Here is an 18237-nt window from a genome sequence, read left to right on the forward strand (position 1 = left end):
GAAGCTCGGTGTTTGTAAAAAGTGGCGTATATATTCATCAATAATGCTTATTGTTGATAAGTATGTTTTACAAACCTAAATATATATGATTGTGATATTATAATTTATACATATTATATATATTAGATATTTCCTGTCATATTTATTTACAAAATAAACATAATATTTCTGCATTGTTGGAAGAAAAGTGTTCTGGTTCACTGTAACTCCCTTTTGCATTCTTGATTGACATTTTTTAATAGAACTATGAACAAAGAAAAAAGTAAGGCAACATGGGATACAAGCACTACAGAGGTGTTACTTAAAGAATGCATGGAGCAAATCTACCGGAAAAATCGTCAAGGAACATCATTTTCAAAGACTGGGTGGAACAACATTCACTCTGCATTCAATGCAAAAACAGGAAAATCATATGAGAAGAAGCAATTGAAAAATAGGCTCGATAGCTTGAGGAAGGATTGGAGGACATGGGTTAATTTAAACAAAGAGACTGGTGTAGGTTGGGACCCTGTAAACAATACAGTGGTGGCAACAAATGAGTGGTGGGAGAAGAAAAAACTGGTATATAATTGTTGATCTTGAGTTATAAACTGTGTTATTACTTGTTATAGGCTTTTTATTTTTGTTGATTGTATTCTTGCAGGAGAATCCCCAATATGAAAAGTTTAGGTACCAGGGGTTAAAGTTTGCTTATGAATTAAACACGATATTCAAGGGTGTGATAGCATCTGGAGAGGATATGTTGGCACCGTCTTTAACCCAACCTCAGACACAAGAGGATGATGAAGAGAATGTGTATAGAGTTGATACAGATCTCCTTGAAGGATCGGGGGATAGCGAAGAAGATCTTGGAGGTGCTAGTGTAGGAGTTACGGATGAGATGGCAGGCGTAAACTTAACAGCAAATACTGCACCTAGTGGTTCAGGAAGCCATGGGAAGAGGAAGAGAGGTGAAGGGTCTAGCAGGCAAACAAAGCAAAAACTTCCGGCCTCAAGACAAATAGCGGATTCAGTTAGTGAAATAGCTACTGCATCTAAGGATAGAGCTGCAACTCTTAAGAAAATAAAAGAGGTATCAATTTCTGAGGTTACGGCCGAAGTGCTCTGCCTTGAGGAAATTACAAGTGACTCTGATTTCCGGAACCGGTGCTTAAGACTTCTATTGCACAAGAGTGTTCGGGAAATGGTTGTTTCACTAAAAGGACAGCCGGAATACTTGGTTGCATGGCTACAGGATATGGCATACAATCCACCATCATGGCTGAAACCCCCGCCTGCTTGAACTATATTTTAGGACGCATGTTATGATTTTATTTTGTCTAACTCGGACCAGAGTTGTTATTATATGTTTTTAAGTTAATGTTTGTGGAACTATGAAATTATGTAACTTGTTAACTGACTATGAATGTTTTTAAAGTTACATGTGTTATTTATAATGGTAATTGCAGCTTATGAATGTTTTTAGACTAATTTTTATGTCTTTGCATGTTTAACAGAAAGAAATATTTATTTGCACATACCTAAAATATTTATTTGTCGTTTAAAAAAATTCTTACAGTTGAATTTAACCACACTCACAGGTGACATTATCTATGGCAAATTGGAACAATCAATTTACGTTTGAGTGGATGGAGGAAGATGAACAGTCTGAAGAGGAGTCGGAGGAAGATGAACAGTCTCAATTGATTTCCCTTCTAGATGAAGAGATAACACAATATGAAGAGGTAGCTGTATTGGTGAGTCAATATGTGATGCCTTATGTGCAAAGAGCCACGAAGAACTAGTCAGCAAACAGGTAATTTATGGGTGCAAGAAATTTTGCGAGATCATGAAATTCGGTGTTATGACATGTTTCGAATGGAAAAAGAAATGTTCATGCGATTATGCTCTAAACTGGTCGAACATGGTTTAAAAAATTCTAAGTATCTGGGAGTGGAAGAAATTGTTGGTATGTTTTTGAACACAGTTGGTCATGGACAATGTAATAGGATGATTCAAGAAAGGTTTCAACATTCAGGAGAAACTGTAAGCAGGCATTTTCATAGAGTATTACAGGCTTGCCTTAGTCTATCCAGGGAATATATCAAACCACTCGATCCTACGTTTTCTGTAACTCACCCAAAAATAAAAAACGATAAACGATATTCGCCATATTTCAATGATGCAATAGGAGCAATTGATGGCACTCATGTACGATGTGTGGTGAGTCTTTCGAAGCAAGACAAATATATCGGGAGAAAAGGATATCCGACACAGAATGTCATGGCTGTATGTGACTGGGACATGTGCTTCACTTTTGTGTTAGCGGGATGGGAAGGTACTGCACATGATGCTCGTGTGTTTAACACTGCTGTCTCAACTCCAGCCTTGGATTTCCCTCATCCACCTCCAGGTATATTTTCAGTAGCTTCAATTTTAATTATATCGAATTCATTTGATATTTTCATTAATTTCACAATGTCAACATAATTTCATGATTTATTAGGGAAGTATTATTTGGTCGATGCTGGCTATCCAACTCCACCAGGATATCTTGGTCCGTACAGATGTGAGCGCTATCACCTTCCAAACTTCAGGCGACAACCGGGATTTGAAAATTATAACGAAGTCTTCAATTACTACCATTCAAGTTTGAGGTGCACTATAGAAAGGACTTTTGGGGTGTGGAAGAATAAGTTTCGCATCTTAGATAAGATGCCAAGTTACAAGTATAAAACTCAAGTCCAAGTAGTTTGTGCTACAATGGCTATACATAATTTCCTCCGAAGAAATTCTGAAACTGATAGAGATTTCATAGAAGCTCAATCTGAAGGTACAATTGACGAAGACAATCATGATGAAGCTGGTGAGACATCCTCTTCAAATTTACCTAGATCAAGACAAATGAATCATGTGCGTGACACAATCAGAGACCAAATTGTATTGAGCATGGCATCCAATTAGTTATTTGATGTATTTAGTTTAAAAATGCTACGTATGTATGACCTCTAATTTACATATTTATCCATTACATATATTTAATTAAGTTTTTTATTATTTTTCAATTTCCTTCTAGTAATAACTTAATTTTTTTTTTTTTATAAAAAAATTTTCAATACTTCTTTTAAAATTGTCACATTATATATATAATTTCTTTATAACAATAAATTAAATTTCCTTATTTTTAATAATTTTATTTTCATTACTTTATTTATGACAAATAGTCACATTATATATAATTTCTTTATAATACTAAATTAAATTTCTTTACTTTTAATAATTTTTATTTTCCTTACTTCTTCACTTTTAATAATTAAATATCTAATATTAGATATGTGCTATTTAATAGAATTCATGTCCTTTTAAGTCATTTTACATTCAAACTTACTTTTACATTTATCATCCAAACAAGTTTCAGCTTCTCAAACTGACTTTTTTCCTAAACCCAATCCAAACATAAATCACATTACCCATCTGACTTTTACTCAATCTGACTTTTGGAAAAGTCAGATTGAAAAAAAAGTTACTTCTCCACCGCCAATCCAAACACACCCTAAGTAGTTAATAATTGCTTGCTTAAAGCAAAAGTATTAAGAAATAAAATTATAGATCAAAGGTTTTTACTATTTCCAGTGTCCAGTCTCTAATATAAGATCCAATTAATTAATTTAAAGAGATTAGAAAAATTATTAAATTATTAATTACAACATATGTTACATGATATCTCCAAATATTTGTGTGGATTATTATATTATATGTCAATTTATGAGTGAAACAAATTTTGATTAGAAAAAATCATAAATATAAATAGTTTATAATAATTTAGCAACTTCTTTAATTTTTTTAAAATTAGTCAACTATATCTTTTCCAAGTTAGTCAATTAGGTCTATATTAAGGATAAAAGATGTGGTATATTACTCCTCCAGTCCTTAATATAAGACCCAATATTGAGTTAGTTTTGGTTTCTAAATAGAAAACCTATTTCTCATATCTATCAGTTTTCTTAAATTACCGCTACGGATACTCCATCAATCATAACCAAGTAGAAGAGAAAGGGGGGTGGTATTGAGAAATATGATTATGGTATTTTAAGAAAAAACGTGTCACATTTCTTTAACTAACTTACCTAACTTTCTTAATCTAATCAAATTAGTTAAATGAGTCTTATATTAAGGACCGGAAGAGTATATATATTGGCGTTTGGCTTGTGTCTATTTATTTATTTTCCATGTGATCTATTGGTTTTATTTTCACAAACAAGTTTTCTCAAAACTTGCTATATCCTTCAAGTCTGGTTTGGGAGAGTATCTTGAATTTGATGAAGTTTAATCGAGGAGAATTGAGAATAAGAACAATCTATTTTTGCAAAATCATCTTGAACTCTAGCCTCTACCCCCGGGGGGAAGGAATTCAGTTTTTATTTGTGAAGTTTTACTTTTTAGGTTCTGTTTGGTACGAAGTATTGAAAATGAGGGATTTAAATTGAGATTGCAATTAAAAAAATCAGTAAAATAGTATTTAGTAAGTAATACTTATTATATGGGATTAGGCAAACCCATAGAGATGGAATTGGGAAATACCACTTCTCTCCATGGTATTCTCCAATCCCACATATATGAGTTTAGCTAATCCCATATAACAAGTAATATCTTATATAAACACTTTTTAATAGATTTTTTCAATTGTAATCCCAATCTCAATCCTTCATTTTTAATACCTCCTACCAAATGCAACCTTAGTTGAATAGTATTAAAAACATATTTAATTTAAACATTACCTGCGCACACCCACACCAATGTAATGTAGCTGCCTTATCTGATCTGATACTGATATATATTTCAGAGTCTTAACTCAAGGGCAAAAAAGCAGTAAGTTTCCCCATGTTTTAGAATCAAGCATACACACACACATATATATACACGTGTAATAATAAGGTAGAGACTATATATACTCACTGCTTCTGTGGAAGACACTGTTTGGGGATTGCACGTTCTAAAGTCTGAAGAAAAATTACGGCTCAGGTTCCCCTTTCGCCAACGGCTCAGATTCGTTTCAGTTGCTTAGGCATTTGGGTCACACCTCCCACTTCTCATTCTAATGCTTTTCACTTAACTTTTTTTCTTCTTCTTACAATAAGAAATTACATCAAAACTTCAAAGCATGAAGAGACCTAGATAACGGAGATAGTAATTTAGGGTGAAGTTCGCTAGAGAGTACTATCCCTAAGGTGTTGAAGGATTGGGATAGCGAATAATGGCTTGATTTAAAATCATATTTAGAACTATTTATAAACACCTTTTACGTAAGTCTAGAAAACATCTCATCATGAAAACACCGCAACTCTGGATTCAGCTCCCTTAATATGGTAATGCTTCCGAAAATTGATACCTCTACGGCAACACTAACTTGGATGTTATGAAACCCCTTTGTGTTCTTAAATTTAGTGCCCAGACCCACCATAATATGTGCGGCATGTTTTAAGATAAGAAAAGTCGTCTTTTGAAAAGTCAGTTTTTCACTCCTTATTATTTTGCATCTTTGTTTTCTTGTTTTGTACAAAATTGGTGCCTATATATAAAACTCATAAATCAAATCCTTATAGTTATACCAACACGGTTGTGTCTAGTGGAAGAGATTAGTCTCTCACAAAGTGACAAACCAATGTTCGAATTTCCGCTGAAAGAGGTGACCCCAATGTAGTGTCTGACAGTGCCTCGAATAAGATTGTTTCTAATAGGAGATACCTATGCTTGAGCAAAAAAAAATCCTTACAGTTATCAAATGATCTGTAATATTTTTATTTCTAATAATGAATATTACAAATTATCGAATGATATTGCAAATATTTAAAAAAACATTCTTGTCATTTGTATATAGCTCTTTCTCAGCCGAATCAAATTAACTATTTTGTAATTTTGTTTTGGTTCCTTAATCATAAATTTGACATCTTCAGATTTTGCATAAGTCAATGCTTTTCGGTAAAATGAGCCATAAATAAATTTAATCTAATAATCCCAAACAAGGGAAATACCAGGTGACCATCAATCCTACACGCGCACGTAAACAGTATCTGGAACATCTGATCCCAAATAAGAAATACTGCCTCAACGTAAGGTTAAAAAATTAGATAAAATGAATTTGATATGATAACTCTAAAATATTTATATGTATGATGTCTTTGATTTTTGACATAAGATTTAATTTGTAGTTGAATTTAAATTACGAACTAGATTTTATATTAAAAACTGGAGGCAAGTGTCTTATTTTAGGGGAAAAAAAATATAAATGTAGAAGATAAAATGAGTTTAGTTCTTGTATTTGTAATCAAATCCAACCCTTTGATTAACTTCTATATTAGAGACAGAAGGGCGCATCAAATGCATTGGAGAAGAATATATTAGTGTGCGGGGAGGATGAAGATTCATAGGTTGTAACTTGTAATCTTTGAAAAAGTTGAAGATGAGATGTGCTTTTTCTCTCTATCTCTCCACGTATAGAGAGAGAGAGAGGGAGACTCATATTTGCATAGGACTACGTGGGAAAAGCCAAAGTAGAATATGCTCGACCCCACCGTCTGGCTTTCTTTTTTTATCGATACTACTACTATTGGTTTTATGCACACGCATGAGCCTTGTGTAAGTTAAAAAGAAATTAAATCTTGAAGGTCGTTGATCCCAATTAAGATATCTTATGCCTCGGAGAAGAAATCATAGGGGAGTTCGCAGATCTTAGGTTGTAATGTTTGATACAAGAAGGATTGTTTGAGCCTTGTTGGCCTATTTGGCTGTTTTCTATTGGTAATGTAACACCGAGTTGTGGGATTTACAGCCCATATAAAGGCCAACCATCCCGACACTTGAGCGTATGCGTGCGGCCTCCTGAAACACAAACAAATCTGTCTTCTTTCTATGGCTTCTGCTAATTCTTCTAATCCCTTCTTCTTTGCTTTTATTTCTCTGGTTTGCTTCTTCTTATTCTTCGTTGAGAACAAACCCTTTGTTTCTGCAACAACAAGAAAGGGTACAGTGAGCTTCAGCATACTCATCATCACGTTCCTCTCAGCTCTCTCTTCCCTTCTTTCCTCCTGCAGCTCTCTTCCTCCAGGTTCTTTCTCCTCCATGCATCTCGATATCACTCTGTGTTATAATATATAGAATATAATATTCCTGCACATGCACGATAAACGCATTGAATGTATGTTATATTTTGATGCGACGAATAGGTAGAAGCAGAAAGGGATCGTTAGAAGTGGTACACAAGCACGGGCCATGCTCCAAACTGATGAAGCAGCACACGTCCTCGTCAGTGAAAGCTCATTAACAGTCCCACACAGTGAAATCCTGGGGCAGGACAAAGCGAGGGTGAGAGCAATCCAGTCCAAGCTGTGGGAAGGGCAGCGAGCAAGAGAAGGAGATGGGAGGTCGGCGACGTCATCAAGGTGTCGGGCGAGGTGGCTGCTCCGGCCGAGGCTCCGCTTCCGGCAAGGTCAGGGGAGATTCTAGGGTCGGGGGACTACTTCGTGAGGGTAGGGTTGGGAACGCCGGCGAGGGAGTTGTCGCTGATATTTGACACCGGAAGTGACCTCACTTGGACTCAGTGCCTCCCATGCGATGGCTCCTGCTATACTCAGAATGATACTATCTTCGATCCTTCGCACTCATCTTCCTATTCTAACATCCCTTGCTCTTCTTCACAATGTTCTCAGCTTTCCTCTGCAGGTGTGTACGTGTGTGTATTCCTTACCTCCTATAGTCCTCTATGTGTGTGTGTGTGTGTGTGTATTCTAGTTTTATAAATAATCAATACTACAACGACACACACATATTTATATATATTATTATTACACTTTAATCCATTGCTAATTTTACAGCCAGTTAGGGAAATTACTTTAGTTCTAATTAAATGATATCCCGATTCCACCTTATTTCCTAAATATATAATTCTTTTTCAAATTGTTCTTATTAGCCACACATAAGAAGAAATCTGCATAAAAGTAGTTTTAATGCAAATAATTGAATAGAATACTTTTCTGAATAACCTTCTTAATCTTTACAAGTTAATTATTTAGTTTCTATGTCTAGGATTGAAAGAAGTATAAATTTTTTTTTGGTGAAAAATATAAATTTTTATTTTATACATAGTAAAAGTTGCATGTTCTACACTTGTACTATATATTTTTGGAAATTTTGCTAATATTATCCTAAGGTCTCCCAGCAAAAAGAAAAAAAGAAAAAAGACCATGTCTCAGATAATTTAGAACTCATTAACACCATCACATACATGATGTCGCACGTAAATTCAACATCCATCGCCCTGGCTTTTCACTATTTATCTTATTTCTTTGATAAACTGTTAATAACATGTAATGTAGGAATTGAGCAGAAATGTTCTGCATCACCGGACGGTTGCACTTACGGGATTAAATACGGTGACGGATCCACCTCCACCGGAAACCTGGCTAACGAAACACTAACAATTACTCAGACCGACGTCGTGGACAACTTCCTCTTCGGCTGCGGCCATGACAACGAGGGTCTCTTCAACGGCACCGCTGGCCTCCTCGGCCTCGGCCGCAACGCCATCTCCTTTGTCCAACAAACTTCGGACATGTTCCACAGAATCTTCTCCTATTGCATCCCTTCCACCGCCAGTGAAGTTGGCTACCTCACCTTCGGCGGCGTACCCGCCTCCGACAACATCATTTACACGCCGTTTTCTTCCATCCCGCAGAGCCCCTCCTTCTACGCACTCGACCTCACCGGGATCTCCCTCGCCGGCTCCAGTCTCTCAATCCCCTCCTCCGTGTTCTCCTCTGTCGGCGTGATAATCGACTCTGGTACAGTCCTCACGTGGCTACCTCCGGCGGCGTACGGCCCCCTTAGAGACGCGTTCCGGAACGCGATGTCGAAGTACCCGATGGCAGGCTCTTTTGACGAGTTGGACACGTGTTACGATTTGAGTGGGTACGGATCTGTTGTCGTTCCGAAGGTGACATTGTCGTTTGGAGGGGGTGTGAATGTGGATCTGGACGCAAGTGGGGTTGTGTATGTGGTGAGTGAAACGCAGGTGTGTTTGGCGTTTGCTACGGATGAAGACTTGGTGGATATTGCTATTCTTGGAAATGTTCAACAGAAAACAATCGAGGTTGTGTACGATGTTGGTGGTGGTAGGATTGGGTTCAGACCTGCCAGTTGCGGTGGAAACAAATAGCCGGTTCTCTACCGGTTCTGCAAATCTCAATAGTTGCTGTGGAAATAAATAGCCAGTTCTCTGCCGGTTCTGCAAATCTCAGCCATCCAAATTTCATTTGAATGGTGCAGATTTACTTTATATATATCTTTACATTTTACTTTTTCTCTAAATTTTAGAATATGCAGTGATAAAGAAGTAATGTCAACTTTAAAATATATATATATATAATATATATATGGAAACAGCCGAATCGTGCTCTTTTGGCTGTAAGATCAGGAACCGCGTCCCGGTGTAACTTGCCAATAATTGCTTGCTAAAAGCAAAAGTTTCAGATTTGATTAAGAAATAAAATTAATAGATCAATCTGAATTATGAATAAGGATGTAAGCACTATCAAAGGTTTTGTCTTTCTTGTCTGCTTGAATGTCATTTATTTGTATTCCATTGTGGTCTTTTTTTTTTTCGCAGATAATTCTTCCCAAACTTCGTATCTATTTAAAGTCTGGTTTGGGGTGTGTCTTAAATTTAGGGTGTGTTTTGATGAAATCAAACCATGATTTGGAGAATAGCTTTGGAGAATAAATTCTGTAAAGAATAGATTTGTAAAAAAGTGATTCTGAGAAGTAAGAGTGTTTGGATAGTTGTTATCAAAATACTTTTTATATATACAAATTACTAAAAAAAACATAAGTTAATATGATAATTATATAAAAGATAAATTTTATGATATATTTTAATTTGAAAGAATAAAATTGTTAATAATATATTTTTTACCAACATAATTAATAATACATAAGATAATGTAATTAATAAATAATTAATATGTGTATATATGTTTATAAGATATAAGGTTAAATATGTTTATAAAAAAATAATTGAGAATTATTAAAGTCATATTATTGTTGAGATCTACTCTGACAGGCACAATCATCTCTCCAATTTGAACCAGAAGCAGAATGAATTCACTTCTTCTGAAACCATGGTTTCAGATTATTGGTCCAAAATTGATGCTGTTTAGGTGACATCTCACCAAAACCATGGTTTTGCCTCCCAAACCAAACCATCGTTTTGAGGGTCACCCAAACAGACCCTTAATTGTCATTTTCAATTCTTGCCCACTATTTATAATTATAATTTTCTTTCACGTTATTCATGAGTGATCATTGCTATATACTTTTGCTGGTTCTTATTATAAATTTCAAATAATTAATTCACAGATAACTAATAATTAATTAAAATTAGTTAAAAATAACAAATAGGTTAGAAATATATTTTTACTTCTAAACATACTGTTATAATAAATGAAAAAAATGAAAGAAAATACGTAAGAAAATATGATAAGAGAGAAATAATTAAGATAACATTGACAAAATACATTAAATGTTAAGACAAGTCCAAATTAAAACTTATAAAATAGACTATATTCTTTTTCAAATTTAAAACTTATAAATAAGAGGAAGAGAATACTAAACAAATTAATTAATTAGTTTTTACACCAAGCAAAAAGGAGGAGCATTATCCAACTATCAACAGAATACGAATGTATGTCTATTTCTCCGGCAAAATCAGCACCATCATTCAATCCAACGGCTGAAAATACCACACTTTAGAATAAAAACAATCTAATTTTTGCAAAATCACCTTGAACACTAGCCTTCACGGCCCCCCCGCCAGCCCCCGGGGGGGAGGAATTCAGTTTTTATTTGTGAGGTTTATTACTTTTTGTTGAATAGTATTAAAACATATTTATTTAAACATTACCTGCACACACCCACACCAATGTAATGTAGCTGCCTTATCTGATCTCATCCTGATATATGCTACCTCTAGTCTAAATTATAAGAACTAGTTGATTAATTTGAAGAGATTAAAAAAGTAAGCTGAGTTAGTTATTTGTCCTAAATAGGTGTTGTCTTTCTTAAAATATCTTTGCTAATCAAGTGTATTGGTTAGAACTATCATTTTTAGAAGGACTACTTTGAAAAAACAAATGTATAAATATGAGAGATAAAGTAAATTGGAGTTTTACATTTAAAACCAAAATAAAAATCAAATAAGATATTATATTAAGGAGCGGAGGCAGTGTTTCAAAGCCTAACTCAAGGGTCAAAAAACAGTGAGTTTCTCCGGGTTTTAAAATCAAGCATATACAGATACACACACACTTGTGTGTGTACGTGCACGCGCGCGTGCGTATATATAATGGTAGAGACTATGTATACTCACTACTTCTGTCGAACGACACTAGTTTGGGAATTGCACGTTCTAAAGTTTGAAGAAAAATTAACGGCTCAGGTGTCACTTTTGCCAACGGCTCAGATCCGTTTCAGTTGCTTAGGCATTTGGGTCGTCTCCGACTTCTCATTCTAATGCTTTTCACTTAACCCCCCCCCCCCTTCTTACAATAAGAAATTACATTAACACTTAAAAGCAGGAGACCTAGGTGACCATCAATCCTATACGCGCACGTAAACAATATCTGGAACATCTGATCCCAAATAAGAAATACTACCTCAACATATGATTAAAAAATTAGATAAATTAGTTAATTATAATAAATTTGATATGATACCTCTAACATATTTATATGTATGCTGTCTTTGATTTGTGACATAAGATTTAATTTGTAGTTTAGTTTAAATTATAAACCAGATTTTATATTAAAAATCGGAGACAAATGTCTTAGTTTGGGAAAAAAATATAAATGTAGAAGATAAAATGAATTTAGTTCTTATACTTGTAATTAAATCCAACCCTTTAATTAACTTCTATATTAGAGACAGAAGGGCGCATCAAATGCATTGGAGAAGAATATATTAATGATCGGGGAGTATGAAGATTCATAGGTTGTAACTTGTAATCTTTGAAAAAGTTGAAGATGAGATATGCTTTTTCTCTCTATCTCTCCACGTATAGAGAGAGAGAGAGGGAGACTCATATTTGCATAGGACTACGTGGGAAAAGCCAAAGTAGAATATGCTCCGCCCCACCGTCTGGCTTTCTTTTTTCTATCCTATATACTACTATTTGGTTTTATGCACCACGCATGAGCCTTTTGTATGTTAAAAAAGAAATTAAATCTTGAAGGTCGTTTATCCCAATTAAGATATCTTATGCCTCGGAGAAGAAATCATAGGGGAGTTCGCAGATCTTAGGTTGTAATGTTTGATACAAGAAGGATTGTTTGAGCCTTGTTGGCCTATTTGGCTGTTTTCTATTGGTAATGTAACACCGAGTTGTGGGATTTACAGCCCATATAAAGGCCAACCATCCCGACACTTGAGCGTATCCGTGCGGCCTCCTGAAACACAGAAACAAATCTGTCTTCTTTCTATGGCTTCTGCTAATTCTTCTAATCCCTTCTTCTTTGCTTTTATTTCTCTGGTTTGCTTCTTCTTATTCTTCGTTGAGAACAAACCCTATGTTTCCGCAACAACAAGGAAAGAATACAGTGAGCTTCAGCATACTCATCATCACGTTCCTCTCAGCTCTCTCTTCCCTTCTTCCTCCTGCAGCCCTCTTCCTCCAGGTTCTTTCTCCTCCATGCATCTCGATCTCACTCTGTGTTATAATATATAGAATATAGTATTCCTGCGCACGCACGATAACGCATTGAATATATATTATGTTTTGATGCGATGAATAGGTAGAAGCAGAAAGGGATCGTTAGAATTGGTACACAAGCACGGGCCATGCTCAAAACTGATGAAGCAACACACGTCCTCGTCAGTGAAAGCTCCATTAACAGTCCCACACAGTGAAATGCTGGCGCAGGACAAAGCGAGGGTGAGAGCGATCCAGTCGAAGCTGTGGGAAGGGCAGCGTGAAGCAAGAGAAGGAGATGGGAGGTCGGCGGCTGAGGCTCCGCTTCCGGCAAGGTCAGGGAATATTCTAGGGTCGGGGGACTACTTCGTGAGGTTAGGGTTGGGAACGCCGGCGAGGGAGTTGTCGCTGATATTTGACACCGGAAGTGACCTCACTTGGACTCAGTGTCTCCCATGCGATGGCTCCTGCTATACTCAGAATGATACTATCTTCGATCCTTCGCACTCATCTTCCTATTCTAACATCCCTTGCTCTTCTTCCCAATGTTCTCAGCTTTCCTCTGCTAGAGGTGTGTGTCTGTGTATCCTTATTACCTCATATAGTCCCCTCTCTCTCTCCCTCCCTCTCTCTCTCTATACGCATACACACACACACACACTCTAGTTTATAAATAATCAGATACTACAACTGCACACATATGTTGTTATTATTTCCATTGCTAAATTTACAGCCAGTTAGGGAAATTACTAGTTCTAGTTAAATGATATCCTGATTCCACCTTATTTTCTAAGTTTATAATTCTTTTTCAAATTGTTATTATTAGTTACACATATGAAGAAATTTGCAAAAAAAAAGTAGCTTTAATGCAAATAATTAAATAGAATGCTTTTCTAACTAAGGGGGTGTTTGGCAACACCGATAAGTGCTTTTAAAAACATTTTTTCGCAAAACGAGACAATCTCCTCCACATATTTACTTTGTATATTGTAAAAGTATTTTTAAAATTATAATTTGGTTTTTACCCAAGCACCCCCTAACCTTCTTAATTTTTACAAATTAATTATTTAGTTTCTATGTCTATGATTGAAAGATGTATAAATTTTTATTTTTTTGGTGAAAAATATAAGTTTTTATTTTATACATAGTAAAAGTCACATGTTTTACACTTGTACTATATATTTTCGGATATTTTGCTAATGTCATCCTAAGGTCTCCCAGCTAAAAGAAACAAGACCATATCTCAGATAATTTAGAACTCATTAACACCATCACATACATGATGTTAAACGTAAATTCAACATCCATGTCCTTGACTTCTCACTGTTTTTCTCATTTCTTTGATAACTGTTAATAATATATAATGTAGGAATTGAGCAGAAATGTTCAGCAGACGGTTGCCTTTACCATACTAAATACGCTGACGGGTCCTCCTCCACCGGAAACTTGGCTAACGAAACACTAACAATTACTCAGACCCACGTCGTAGACAACTTCCTCTTCGGCTGCGGCCATGACAACGGGGGTCTCTTCAACGGCACCGCCGGCCTCCTCGGCCTCGGCCGCAACGCCATCTCCTTTGTCCAACAAACTTCGGACATGTTCCACAGAATCTTCTCCTACTGCATCCCTTCCACAGCCAGCGAAGTTGGCTACCTCACCTTCGGCGGCGTACCCGCCTCCGACGACATCATTTACACGCCGTTTTCTTCCATCCCGCAGAGCTCCTCCTTCTACGCACTCGACCTCACCGGGATCTCCCTCGCCGGCGCCAGTCTATCGATCCCCTCCTCCGTGTTCTCCTCTGTCCGCGTGTTAATCGACTCCGGTACCGTCCTCACGTGGCTACCTCAGGCGGCGTACGGCCCCCTGAGAGACGCGTTCCGGAACGCGATGTCGAAGTACCCGATGGCAGGTTCGTTTGCAGAGTTGGACACGTGTTACGATTTGAGCGGGTACGAAACTGTTGTCATTCCGAAGGTGACATTGTCGTTTGGAGGGGGAGTGAATGTGAATCTGGACGCCAGTGGGGTTGTGTATGTGGTGAGTGAAACGCAGGTGTGTTTGGCGTTTGCTACGAATAAACGCTTGGTGGATATTGCTATTCTTGGAAATGTTCAACAGAAAACAATCGAGGTTGTGTACGATGTTGGTGGTGGTAGGATTGGGTTCAGATCTGCTAGTTGCGGTGGAAATAGCAGGTTCTCTACCGGTTCTGCAAATCTCAACCACTCTACCGGTTCTGCAAATCTCAACCATCCAAATTTAATTTGGATGGTACAGATTTACTTTATATATTTTTTATCTTACTTTTTCTTTAAATTTTAGAATATACAAGATAAAGGGGGGGAAAAAAAGTAATGTCAACTTTTTAAAAAATAAAGAAAATATGGAAACAGCCGAATCGTGTTCTTTTGGCTGTAAGATCAGAACCCATGTCCCGGTGTAACTAGTTAATAATTGCTTGCTAGAGGCAAAAGTTTAAGATTTGATCAATAAATAAAAATGAATAGATCAATCTGAATTGTGAATAAGGATGTAAGCATTATCAAAGGTTTTATCCATTGGTGTCTGCTTAAATGTCATTTATTTATATTCCATTGTTGGTCTTTTTTTTTTCTCCCCACAGATAATTCTTCTCAAACTTGGTATCTATTTAAAGTCTGGTTTGGGCGTGTGTCTTAAATTTAATTATCATTTTCAATTCTTGCCCACATTTATAATTATAACCTTCTTTCACATTATTCATGAGTGATCATTGCTATATACTCCTTTTGGTTGTTATTATAAACTTCAAATAACTAATTCAAGTATAATGAATAATTAATTAAAATTAGTTAAAAATAATAAATATATTTAAAATATATTTTTATTTTCAGATATGCCCTTATAATAAATAAGAAAAAAGACAAAAAAATGTGTGAGAAAATATGATGAGAGAGAAATAATTAAAAGTAACATTGAAAAAAATATATCAAATATTAAGATAAACCTAAATTGAAGCTTATAAAATGAACCATATCCCTTCTCAAATTCAAAACTTATAAATAGGATCGGAGAAAGTACTTACAAATTAGTTAATTGAGTCTTACGGTCTTACGTTAAATACTGAGGAGTATTATCCAACCATTAAAAGAATACGAATGTATGTCTATATATTTCTCCGGCAAAATCAGCACCATCATTCAATCCAACGGCTGAAAATACCACACTTTATAAACATATTTGAGGAAAAAATGTACTTAAGCTGATCCATTTCCGTTGGATAAATTGTAATTAAATTTAAGATTGCCAAGAAATTAGAAAAGAACGAAATAGTTTTAGCAAAATCATCTTGAACTCTGGCCTTTATTTTTTCCCCAAAGGAATTCTCAGTTTTTGAAATTGTTATTCATCAATGTAGTCTTACTTAGACATGGTATATATGTCAAACACACACAAATTAAAATTATATATCCTCAGGCATAAACATAACTTATAATTACTTATCACTCACATATCAAAAAAGTTAATTAGTTAAAGCTAGTTTTCGTTACGAATTAAATTTTTTTTAATAAATTTAACCTTGATAATTAAATTCTTTCTATTTGTTGATTTCTAAAACAAGCATTTAATAATGGGTAAGAATATTTGTAAATTATAAGAGTTTCATGATATATATTAGGAGTGTGCAAAAACCCGGTAGTCCGGTCCAGTCCAGTCCAACCCGAAAGTGGTCTTGTCCGGTCCAGTCCAGTCCAAATTAACTATATAATGAAATTAGACTAAATTGGACTAGACTAGTTAGTCGGGTTGGACTGGGTTTCGGACCAAGTGATCATATCACCTAGACTGGTCCAGTCCAGTCTAGGTGAATTTTTTATTTTTCAACAATTTGTAATTTAGATGGTGCCTTTAATTGTTTTTAATGTTTTTAGATATTTTTATGTATTTATGATGAAGTCTTAATATTTTAGGACGAGTTTCATATGATTATAAGTATTTTTTATTGTCTTAATTGTACTTATCATGTTGAAATCTTATTTCTCATAAAGAAAAAAACTTAAAAAAGAAAAAGAAAATTGGACAACTAGACTGCCTGAACCAGTCCACCAGTCTAGTAGACCAAGTCCAGTCCAACCCGACCTCGGGTCATCACTGGACCAGACCAGACCACAGACTATCAAACCCAGTCCAACCAAAAAATCAGACTAGACTTCGGGTTGGGCTCTGGTCCGGTCCAGTCCGTCCATTGTGCAGCCTTAATATATATATATATATAGTAATTAATGCTTGCTTATCTTGGACCCTAGATTTTTTTTTTTTAACTAAAACGAAGATAGGAGGAGAGTAGGTTCGTGTCAAGATCAATCAAACTTCATTAGCAGCTTATAAAATCTTACGCAAGTTTTAATGTTAAATTTAAGATAGTTGCCATTCTGTCCCTTAACTCACAAATCACAACCTTGCGTTTGAGCACTTCTCAATCGCTACATATTAATTACAATGATTACGACTAATAGGCCAAAAGATGTAAATCTCACAACGAGGTTCAGCCACCTCGGAGCCCTTGGTTTTTTTATTGTGGATGAACCAAAAAAATTATAAAAATATTAATATTAATATAATGAACATGTAATAGTATAGGAAATCATGGACAGAGAATCCACGTTACCAACTTGAAAGAAAAGGAAAGAATTAAAATAACAAGTAAAGAGAAATAACCTGCCATGTGGCTTTCTGAGAGTCTGAGTGTTGGCTTGATTTTTTTTTTTTTTAAATTTTAGTGTGTATTTTAAAATTATTTAAATTTTGTTTAAATACTTCATGTTTAGTTACCAGAATATTTAAGCAAAAATTATTTTATTTATTTTATTTCCATTATTATTTTGAAACTTCACGATTCTTCAAAGTAATTCAGAGCGCACGATGTATTCACTAATTTGGAACTCATACAAAGGAGCTATATATATTTAGCTCTTCTTTGTAAGATGGCCAATTCTTTTGGCAGAAAAGTATAAATTAATTTTCCAATATACTGCATTTTATCACGACGTTGATTCTCTTTAATACAAAATAGATGCATTCTTTAATTCTCGATGATTACTTACGTAACATGCAAATGCAACAATCGCAATTCATTTTAAATTCGAATTTTAAAGACTAAAGACTGAATACTTAAGAATCGTGTTTTTATATCTTGAATGTATAATTTATGGAATATATTAGATATTTTGTTTAAAAATTTTCTTACATTATTGTGTTGTAGATACTAAAACTACTTTATCCTTCAAAATTAATGTATTTATTCTCTTAATTTATATTTTGTATGCTTAAAAAAGAGGAATATTATGTAATTATCATTAATAAGGACTTTCACTAAAACTTTGACAAGACATATTAGTATTTTATATTTTGTATGGTGTTTACTTGTTGAGGAGCGGCGCTCCTTAATGAATAAACTATGAAATGAACATTACCACAAAAAGATACGTGTGAGGTCTGAGATGTTGACAAAATGAACCAGCATTCTCTTTAAAATT

The 18237-nt window shown here is 35.1% G+C and overlaps 3 protein-coding genes across 3 annotated transcripts; all 3 read left to right on the forward strand.

Annotated features, from left to right (window-relative positions):
- The first annotated feature begins 312 nt into the window (after positions 1 to 312).
- LOC114725910 (L10-interacting MYB domain-containing protein-like) lies at positions 313 to 1282 on the forward strand. Its single transcript, XM_028912476.1, has 2 exons — positions 313 to 561; positions 644 to 1282. The coding sequence occupies exons 1-2, from the start codon at positions 313 to 315 to the stop codon at positions 1280 to 1282; spliced, it is 888 nt and encodes a 295-aa protein (XP_028768309.1).
- Positions 1283 to 2742: 1460 nt separating this feature from the next.
- LOC114725920 (aspartyl protease family protein At5g10770-like) lies at positions 2743 to 9190 on the forward strand. The gene is made up of 3 exons (XM_028912485.1): positions 2743 to 2845; positions 7330 to 7698; positions 8352 to 9190. The coding sequence occupies exons 1-3, from the start codon at positions 2743 to 2745 to the stop codon at positions 9188 to 9190; spliced, it is 1311 nt and encodes a 436-aa protein (XP_028768318.1).
- Positions 9191 to 12934: 3744 nt separating this feature from the next.
- Positions 12935 to 15168, forward strand: LOC114725925 (aspartyl protease family protein At5g10770-like). Its single transcript, XM_028912487.1, has 3 exons — positions 12935 to 13286; positions 14085 to 14992; positions 15115 to 15168. Exons 1-3 carry the CDS (start codon positions 12935 to 12937, stop codon positions 15166 to 15168), a joined length of 1314 nt encoding a protein of 437 aa, XP_028768320.1.
- Positions 15169 to 18237: the final 3069 nt, after the last annotated feature.

The sequence above is a fragment of the Neltuma alba genome, unplaced genomic scaffold (genome assembly GCF_004799145.2).
Source record: "Neltuma alba isolate B1F8T4 unplaced genomic scaffold, ASM479914v2 tig00002420_pilon, whole genome shotgun sequence".
Lineage (NCBI taxonomy): Eukaryota > Viridiplantae > Streptophyta > Magnoliopsida > Fabales > Fabaceae > Neltuma > Neltuma alba.